Source organism: Strigops habroptila, chromosome 9, assembly GCF_004027225.2.
Source record: "Strigops habroptila isolate Jane chromosome 9, bStrHab1.2.pri, whole genome shotgun sequence".
In the NCBI taxonomy this organism is placed as follows: domain Eukaryota; kingdom Metazoa; phylum Chordata; class Aves; order Psittaciformes; family Psittacidae; genus Strigops; species Strigops habroptila.
The window spans coordinates 28,776,880-28,786,540 of record NC_044285.2 but is presented as its reverse complement, the minus strand read 5'-3'; the positions used below and the strand labels follow the sequence as shown (position 1 = coordinate 28,786,540).

General features: G+C 44.6%; 2 protein-coding genes across 5 annotated transcripts in view; one reads left to right on the top strand and one right to left on the bottom strand.

Moving 5' to 3' along the window:
• OPHN1 (oligophrenin 1) overlaps positions 1–314 on the bottom strand; it is a 64,252-nt gene extending 63,938 nt beyond the window's left edge. For 2 of the 3 annotated variants that reach the window (XM_030496978.2, XM_030496979.2), the window contains exon 1: positions 48–314. In XM_030496978.2, coding sequence (XP_030352838.1) covers positions 48–201 — 154 coding nt within the window. In that variant the 5' untranslated portion in view covers positions 202–314. The remainder of the gene's footprint in view (positions 1–47) is intronic. The other variant, XM_030496980.1, reaches the window with a different exon arrangement.
• A 55-nt stretch (positions 315–369) lies between these two features.
• Positions 370–6,349, top strand: YIPF6 (Yip1 domain family member 6). Of its 2 annotated transcripts, none has more exons than XM_030496982.1 (7): positions 370–437; positions 1,161–1,289; positions 1,807–1,885; positions 2,311–2,353; positions 3,373–3,498; positions 3,606–3,763; positions 4,355–6,349. In XM_030496982.1, exons 1-7 carry the CDS (start codon positions 399–401, stop codon positions 4,471–4,473), a joined length of 693 nt encoding a protein of 230 aa, XP_030352842.1. In that variant the 5' UTR covers positions 370–398; the 3' UTR covers positions 4,474–6,349. The 2 variants fall into 2 exon arrangements, with proteins under 2 accessions (XP_030352842.1, XP_030352843.1); XM_030496983.1 differs by lacking the exon at positions 370–437 and adding an exon at positions 714–771.
• Positions 6,350–9,661: the final 3,312 nt, after the last annotated feature.

Below are 9,661 nucleotides of genomic sequence, written 5' to 3'. Positions count from 1 at the left end.
GCTCCCGCGGGTCTGCAGGCAGCCGCCGCCCCCCGCCGCTCGCTCACCCCGTATGGCGGCGATGAGCGCGTTGCCGTCCTTGATCACCTCCTTGATGAACTTGTTGGTCCGCTCCAGCTCCTGCTCGTAGCACTTGAGCCGCTCTCGGAAGTCGGGGCTATCCAGGTAGCAGTCGCTGAACTCCAGCGGCGGGTGCCCCATGGCTCCGCCGCGGCCGCTCCTCCCGCCGCCGGCACCGCGGGCCGGGCGGGCGCGGTCACGGCGCCTTCCCCCCGCCCCGGCCGCCCCACTGGGAGGGGAGGCGGCCCCGCCCGCGTTGCCATGGACGCGCTGGCCGTACGTGACGCGGCGCGCCTGCATGACGTCGGCGCGGGCTCCACGTCGCCTGCTCAGCCAAGATGGCGGCAGCGGAGGGCAGCGCTGACGGGGGCCCGTTGGTGAGCGCGGTCGGCGGCAGCGCAGGGGCCGGGGCCCGAGGGTGCGGCAGGGTCGGGGGGGAGAAAGCAAAGTGGCGCCGGGGCAGCCCTGGGCGCTCCGGGTGGGCCTGGGGCGCTGGAGCAGCGGCAGGCCGCCGCTGAGGCGCGGGGCATTGGGGGGTCACCGGAGAGCAGGGCCGAGGAGTAGGAGCCGTGGGGCTCCTCCGTGCCGCGCACCGCCTGCGTGGCCTGCCCCTGTTCTACTGTGTGACTGGTCGGGCTGTTCTGTTTTCTTCCATCTCCGGGGGAGTGTTTTAACGTGACGCTTGGGTGGAGGAGATCAGCTCTGTTAGCAGTGCGGTTGGCAGCCTTGTCTGTGCCGTTTCTCATGCGTTGTTTCCCCTTGGAGCCCTTGAAAGGCAGTGTACTTGGGTGCATCCGTGTAGCTGTATGGCTGTCGGGCATTACATCACTTAAAAACACAAAGGAGCTTTTTACTTCCGTTAGTTACTGCTGTGTAAATAGGACAGAGTGCAGGTTACTAGGAGTTACTGAAGAAATGCTTTGCTTATACTACTCTTTAAACTGCAAACTGCTTAAATCAGGCAGACAACAGCTGAGCTCTGTTGTTGTGACTGTGTTATTAAGTGTTGTATCTGTTGAATTCTGAGCTTTCACCCTAAACTCAGCTGAAAAACATTCAAAGTGAACGTGAGCTTTCTAAAGGTTTTAAAACCCATTCAGTTTGCAGGTCTCGCAGATGTGTCAATATCCGGAGATATCCCAGTGGAAGGGGAGATTACTGTTCCTGTCGGATCTCGCTCTCCTGACGAAGACTACTCCACATTGGACGAGCCCGTTAAGGATACAATTGTGAGTCTGTGCCTCTGCCTAATGCAAAACACATGTTTTGCTGGTATCCTTGACCAACTGTTAAGCAAAACCTATATTTTTGCATAGCTCGACTTCATCGTAAGTTTGGGGATTTTATTTTTTGGAACTAGCCATGTAAAGTGAATTCTTGCAGGTCAAAAAATACCTGAGTTACAGCCCCAAAGTTTCTCTGTGAACTCAAAATCTTTGCAGAGGCCACAGATGGGCCTTGGGAGAAAACTCTCTTAACTAATAGGATTTTTCATTAATTTTCATTTCCTAGAGGAGCAAACTAATTATTGTTCTTAACTGGGTGTTATTAAGTATGTAAGATATTGTGGCTGTTAAGAAATGTAGAAAAAAGTAGGCATTGCTTGTTGTGGAGGGTGCTACAGTGATTTTTGGTTTGGATCCTGTCTTAATTTACCACCATTACTCCTTTACTTCTGACTTTCTGGTTTTAGTTGTGAACTGTAATTGTTATGGAAGGATAAATTAAAGAACTTCTTTGTTTCAGATGAGAGATCTGAAGGCTGTTGGGAAGAAATTTGTCCATGTCATGTATCCGAAGAAGAGTAGTGCGCTCCTCAGAGACTGTACGTATAAGATGACATTGAGAATCTTCAAAGGATGTTTTGGCAGCAGGCTTTGCCTGCATGGGAAAAGGAAGAGTTCAGTGGAACAGGGATTTGGAAGCATCTGTTCCATGTTTTCTGTTGTTGTAGAAAGCTGAATAGCAAATATGAAAACTCAAGAGTGTTACCAACGCTCTTTAGAAGTGGAACATGCGCCACAACATGTAGGGCAGTTTGCTTCAGCAGCTGGCATATTGATTCATATATTATTTGAATAAATTATATTGTAGAGTATGGCATAAGATGCTAAATGGGAAAATTATAAGGAAGTGTGATATGGAAAATGATACATTGGGAGTTGGAAAAGGTGTTTCATTGCTTCCAGGAAAATGAAACTGAGTGTCATGCTATGATATTTATAACTTTATTTTTTCCTTTACCTACAGGGGATCTTTGGGGCCCTTTGGTGCTTTGTGTCTCACTTGCACTGTAAGTACTTATAGTGCGTGGATTTAGGTTTTTGTAGTCTTTTGCATTTGAGAAATGAGAAATTAAAAATTTCTGATTACATGTGTGAGATCAAGTTCATCTGATCCTCCTCTGGCCTTCTGCAGACACAGCCTGTTTAGATATTCTTATAAAACATGTTTGTGGTGCTTTCAAGCCTGTTAGGACCTCCCATCTTTAGATTTAGGATTTAAGGGTGAACTCTTCCTAGTTCCCTGTGTTAAGAATGGCGGTACTGAAAGGTACCCCTTCCAGTTCACATTGTCTTTGCTTCTAATGCATTTGGTCGACTTTGACCCTAACCTGCAGGTCAAACCCTTTGTCTCAGAGCTGCAGTGTACGTGCTAAGAAGAGAGGCTATGGTAGTAGTTTGTATATGGGGGGTGATGGTGACTTCACTGGAGCATGTGTGTGCAGGTCTGCCTGGGATGGGAGGGAAGTGCTGGTGGGATCTATTGGCTAACTGCGGCACACTTGTGTGCTCCATGTACAGAAACCATGCAGTAAAATGCTGGTAAAGCTTTAGCAGACATAAAGGGTGTAATTTCAATACTCAAATCAGTGCATGCTCACTTGTCCAGGGTTTTTGTTGCTCATATCCAGTAGTTATTACAAGCTTTCTGTAAGGCTTGCGTGTTTTATCATGCACTGCACTGCCTGGTTTGAGAGGTTACCAAACTTTTGGTACTTCAGTTTTCATCTTCTATCTGTTCTCTATGGTTTTATTCTCTATATGCTTACACATACAGAGAATATGTGTAAGCATACAGAGTCTTCAAAAGAAATAAACAAATGGACTGAAATGCCTTCAGCCGAGCCACAAACATCTTTCTTTCCTATACAAAATTGAGGATATTACTGAAAATAAGAAAACAAATGAAAAATGATTGGTCTGCAGCCTAACTGGGGATTAATATTTTGGGCTTACAACATCTTCTCCAATTCTATGAAAACTCAGTTACTGATTGCAAATGACTCCTTGTATCTGTTACCTGCAACAGGATGCTTCAGGGTGGATCAGCAGATAGTAAAGACGATGGAGGGCCCCAGTTTGCTGAGGTCTTTGTCATCATCTGGTTTGGTGCAGTTGTCATCACACTAAACTCAAAGCTGCTTGGAGGAACTATGTGAGTGCTGGTGTATTTAGTAGCAGCTAAAATGCTCCCACACAGGGAGTTTCTGCAGTGCTTTGGTTTGACTACTTTTTTCCCCCATTTCTGTCTCTCCTTTCCAGATCCTTTTTTCAGAGCCTGTGTGTTCTGGGTTACTGCATCATGCCCCTGACAGTAGCAATGCTGGTGTGCAGGCTGGTGCTGCTGGCAGGGTCTGGGACCATCAGCTTCATCATTCGTCTCATTGTAGTAGTAGCTATGTTCGGTTGGTCGACATTAGGTGAGTACCTTTGTGTGTTATAACGCTGTTGTGCGCACTGAGTAGCATGACACTTAAGGAGGTAGATCTGCATGCATTCTGTTGGGTGAAGCTAATGGATATTGTAGTTCAAAGTGTTACTTAGGCTGCTGAAACATTGTAGAAATAGTTCTTCCAGTCTTTGTGTTGGCAGAGATTCAGCCTCTGCCTGTGCTTCTGTTGATTTTCATGGTCATATGCAGATTGCCTTTGGCAGAAGGATGATAATTTACTGCTAAACCACATGTGAGACTCCTGGGTGTTTTATTCCGTGATCTATGTTATAAATGTTATTGGAAAATGCTTATTTCATGCAGATGCATTTGCGTTATTTTTCCTGCTCTTAACATTCTGTAACAAGAATCAGACTTTAATCAGCATTTATCTTTCTTTATGATAAAGTAACTTTTAATTGGGGTTTATAGACCATTGGTATTGAGCAATGGATGACTTTGTTTTCTCTTTCAACGTGATTGTAATGCAGATCCTAATTCAAAATTGTTAACATCTGCAGGGATCTTAGGCTTTTAGTTTTATGCTACTTACATTTCAAGTATTTTTCCTTCTCACCAGCATCTACAGCTTTCCTGGCAGACAGTCAGCCTCCAAACCGCAAAGGTCTCGTCGTGTACCCCATCTTCCTCTTCTACTTTGTTATCAGCTGGATGATTCTCACCTTTACACCTCAGTGATCTCCGGTCAGAAGAGACTGTGTAACACGGACTGGAGTTTTTTTCATGAACGCTGCAGTTAATCATTGGCTTTATCTCTTTCTAATTTATATATACAGAGAGATATTGTAAAAAGGCAGGTTATGGGATAAAGCCAGAGAACTGCAAAAATTGGTCGTTTGTATGTCCTTCCTTTTGAAAGATACAGAGGTCCAGCTGCTGAGGGGTTTTTATTTAGCGCTGCTCTTCAGTTGTGTTAAATAAAAAATGCCCACTGTGACAGGGGTTATTTCACCTGAGGAACAGAGTGGGAGATCCTGAAATTTCAAGATGTTGGATAGATGAAGATGAAGTCATAGGATCACATGACTTGGCAGAATTCTTGCTTGTGCTTGGATTCTCACTGAAGATGAATATGCCTTATGAAATAATAGACCTTCATTGCCGTTACATGTTGGCTAGGGAAGAAGTGTGTTTGACACCTTTTTTCATCACTTCTAGAGTGGTGAAATGTATATAAAGGACATCATAGGACTGAGCTTTCACTTTGAAACTAGATTTCAGCAAAAAATGTTGGGTCCTTTTTGCAGTCAGTTGGAGCTGGGCAGACAGAACTGCCTTTGCTCATATTCATGTGTTGTCTATTTGTTTTATCCCTTCATACACTAAGAGTGTTTCAGCCAAATGCCTTCAACACCATAGTTATGCTGACTAATCCATGTATGTCGTGAGAGGGAGAGTGTTTACACTGGATAGTTACAAATCTTTTTATGTGACCATAGATTAGAGAGTTAGAAATCCTGGAGAAATGGTTTGCAGCAGGGACTTGCTTATCACTCTGCAGAGATGGTTGTCTGCAGAGCACCAAGCAAAGCATACATATATAGAGATACATGTTAAAGGCTTGTGTGAAGTAAGTTGAGGTTTTGATACCCAAGATATTTGGGTGCTAACACACCATACCTGGAGTTACGTCCTAAAGTTTTAAAACGGGTAGGAGGAAGGCAAGCAAATGGTGATGAAGCTGGTGGCTGCTGTGAAGCAGGATGTGAATTCCAGTGTCAGCTGCTTGTACGTGACTTTTCATTGGGTTGTTCACATGGACAGCAGTTCACCATAAATGTGTACAAATTTGCATATTGTTTCTTTGTACTTACAATGAGATGTGAGAAACTTTTCTATAGGTTGGGGTTGGTTGGTTTGCTTGGTTTTGCTTAACACTTTATAAAAGGGGAGGAGGCTTTCTTCTTCTCCAGTTCCCTGCAGGCACACTTCTGTACCTCGCCTGGCAAATTGCATTGGTGTGCAAGTGTGTCATTTGTATTTCAGTGTAGGGATTGGGACCTGGAGAATGGCTTTTTGAAAACTGTGTAGAAATTACTTACGTTGTCCATTATTTTGAGTAAGCAATCCAAGGGGAGATCTTTGAAACATCTGGGGCTGAAAAAGCCGCTGTTAAAATGTCACTTTTCCTAACAATGAGCATCGTATTTCTTCTTACCTATAGTAATTCAGATAGACCTCAGACTGATGTATGTGGGTCCTGCTGAGGTGTAAATATGCCTAATTTATATTTATATATATAAAAGTGCAGTTTCTGCTCTGAACACTGTAAGTATTGGATAGTTGGGATGGAAATTTCTAAATGTGCAGATTAAAAGTACCCTTTTGCATTTCTGGGAACATGAAAAGGGAAAGAAGCATTGGCTGCTCTCAGCAGGGAACCAGCTTTGCTGGTCGTTACCAGCAAGTATATGTGAATCTGAAGGCAGCACCGCCCCTAGACCTTCCTCTGTGGCTGTTCTGAGGTGCTGCAAGAGGAGCTGTAGAGTTTCACAGACCTGGTGATACAATGGAAATGGGAAATTCTTAAACTTCCATTAAATTATTACTGGTATGGAATGTGATTTTTCTTTTAAGTGTGCAGTTTTCCATTCATTTAAACTTTTAGGTATCCATTAAGTTCCATTTAATTTCCATTAAACATTTAAACATAGTTTAGCTTTATGAAGCTGAAAAGAAATATGCAAGGGAAGTAGATCTAAAGCTGTTCGCTGGGATTCTTTGAGTCAAATCTTTCCTACAAGAATTCAACCATGCTTTTAGAGAAATCCTTGGAATTCTATCTCTCTTAGTGTCTTGTGAGTTAAGTGGATATTATGTCCGAAAGACAGTTGTTGTGATATTGAATTGATTCAGTATCTTTTTGAAAAGAGGGGAAACAATTTTTGACAGGAATTAAAATCCCAGCTTTTTCCTTGCTTGTTTTTGGCTTGGATACAAGCCTCATGATGGTTTGTTCTGTATCATTGCTCTTGGCTTACAGAGGAGAGAAGAAAATTACTTTTATATTAACTAGATTTACTTTTCAGCTGGTCACCGAAGATTTTACTTGAGAGGTGTTTTTAATCTGAAAGACTAGGCAGAAATACACCAGTTAGATGGTGAAGGTGTGATTATTTTTTGTTTGTTTTGTTTGGTGGTTGGGTTTTTTGACTCCTGGCAATCCTTTAGTATGGGAGCCATCATCTAAAGCTGTTAAGTCTTTTAAGTGAGTTTATATCACTAAAGATGTAGCCTTCCCTAAGGTTTTAGCTGGCAGGATGCAGGCAATTTTCATGATTGCCTGCATCCTGCAGGCATGAGTTTTCATGTCTTCAGTCGAATAAAGTTTTACATGTCTTATCAGCAGTGGGGGTTTTTGATCATTATTTCCTTTGGCAGAGAGCAGAGGATGTTCGTGTCCTCAGCCGGGGATTTTGGCTGCTGTAGGTTATTGCCTGATTCACCTTCCCACAGCTTTTTGTCATGCAAGATGTGCTCAATGCTGGTACACTTAAAAGCATGCCGTATATCTTATCAAAAATAATTATTTCCCCACCACAATGTGGTTCTGGAAGAGCTTCACTAAAAGAGTGATTTGGCCTTTCAAAGTTGAAGATGGTTATTGAAAAACATAGCCTTCTTTAAGTAGAATATAACTGATTGGAAAGGCAGAGAGAGCACCAGTGGAAATGATCATCAGACTGATTGGTTGAAGATTAATGGTCTTGAGTGACTTGAGAAGCCAAAAACTGGACTTTGTTCCTCAGCCAAACCTTGATGTTCTGTAGAGCCACCACTTCTCCTAGACTGGCTTGTCCCTCAGCAAACAGGCACTTCCCAAAGCAAACTGCCCATGGGCGCGGGAGAGCACAACTGGGAAGTTCTGTGTTTGGGCAAGCAAAGTACCTTGAGCTTATTTGATGTTTGCAGACTGCCTAGAATGAACGCCAATGGTGGTCCTTTAAAATGATGGTATTCCCTGCGAGTGCCTTTTGGTTGAGTGGTGCTTCATCTTGTTCAGCCAGTTATGTAGCACACTGCTCTATGAGCACATGCAGGTGAGTAATCCTGATAACCACAGCATGTATTTTAATCTGTTCTGAAAAAGTGCAAAAAGGCTTTCAAAAGGGAAAAAGTCTCTTCCTCCTTGTTGAAAGCCAGCCAAGGGAAGGATAGCAAGGGGAAAAGCAGATGTCCTGCCTTTAATGGAGTGTTTTAACTTTTCTGTAGAGAAAGCAGATGAGTTTTCTGATGCATAAACCAGGCTTTCTTTCCTACTAAGGTATTTCTTTAATACTGTTTATCAGCTGAAGTCGTTCTGTGTGTTTGAATTTAATTTTGATCTATTTAATACCAATGAAAAGGAGAATTTGTTTTAACTTCAAAGTTTATAAATTAAAACACCGAAAGGCATGTGGGCAATCTGATGTGTGGATTTAAAGTACTCTGCACGCTGTACTTGTGGCAGGCCATGGTGGTGGGAAGGAGTGCTGTCTTGTAGGATCTCACCAGGGCTGGCTGCAACGAGGGTGGGAGGCAGCAACCTCGGCCAGTGGAACCTCTCCAGAGGGATCCTGCCAGCGCTCAAAGAAAGGCTTGTTATACAGCTTGGGAGCTTGGAGCGAATTAAAAGATGTTTTTTCACAGCTGAATTCTCTGCTCCTTTGCTGATGGAATGTTTTAAACATTTGATTTATGTGTCTGCATCTGTGAGATAATAGATGTTGGTAGAAGCACCAGGGTGAGGTACAAATCCTTTTTCCCCCCCATCTGCTAGAAGAGCATCACTGCTATTACAGATACATGTCAGTGCTGCTCACGTTTGAGTCAGTCATGCTGATGTTTTCTTAGTGCAAGGGCTGGAGCGAGGATTTGGTCTGGGTACGCTGAGCCATTGCTATAGGGGATCAGCACTTCTGCATTCTATGGAGGTAAAAAACAGCCCTGAAGTTCTTGTTACAGGTCCATGAGAGAGATGCCCAAGTGTTGGACAGGTTCTGCAAGGACAAGACGCCGCACAGAAGCTGTGCATGGGTAACAGCAGCAAGGTGGAGGGGAAAGCATACCCAAGGCCCTGCCCATAGCAGGACACATGTCAGAACTCATCAAAGTTGAGCCAAACCATCAGTCTGCTCATGCTTTAAACTTGCCTGTAGTCCTGCCTGGTCCCAGGCTCTGCTATGAGGAATGAGCAGCTGTGCTGGTTTACCCTGAGATTGGTGTTTATGTGGGCAAGCCCTCTCTCTGGTTTCCTTAACCACCTCATCAACACAGTTCTGCCCGGGTGGTGCTTACTGGGACTCTGTGATTCAAAAACGAGGAGACTACATAAGACATAGCTAAAGGAAGGGCAGAGGCTTGGTAGGAAGGTGGCCTGATCAATGAATGGCAATTACAAACCATCCCTGACTGGTACCGAAATTCACATTACGTCCTTGCTCCTGCACTGTGCTGGCAGTGGGACTCCCATCAGCTGCCTGGCACTCCGGCTGGAGAGCCTGAGCTCGGGCTGGTGGCAGCAGGAACAGGGATAACCCGCTTCACGGCTCTCGCTGCTTCTGCTGGAGAAGGTCAAAATGTCCCGGTGGTCACCAGAGGGCGGCACGACCTTGCAGTCCCTTACAGCTTGGCTTTGTCTCTTTTATTTTACTTTGCCCCCCTTGGTTTTTCCTGCCCCACCGGAGGGGATCTGGGCTGCAGCAGCTTGTTTTTCGGGTCCTGTTCAGAGAGGGCAAGGAGCCTGGAGAGGTGAGCTCTGAGCATCCGACCTCGGCCACGACCAGCGTACAAGGAGGCTCACATCGCTGTGCCTGGCCGGCTCCTGCTGTGGGGTCTCCACATGGTCTGCCTCTTCTGGAGCACTTCTGCAATATTGAGCAAGATT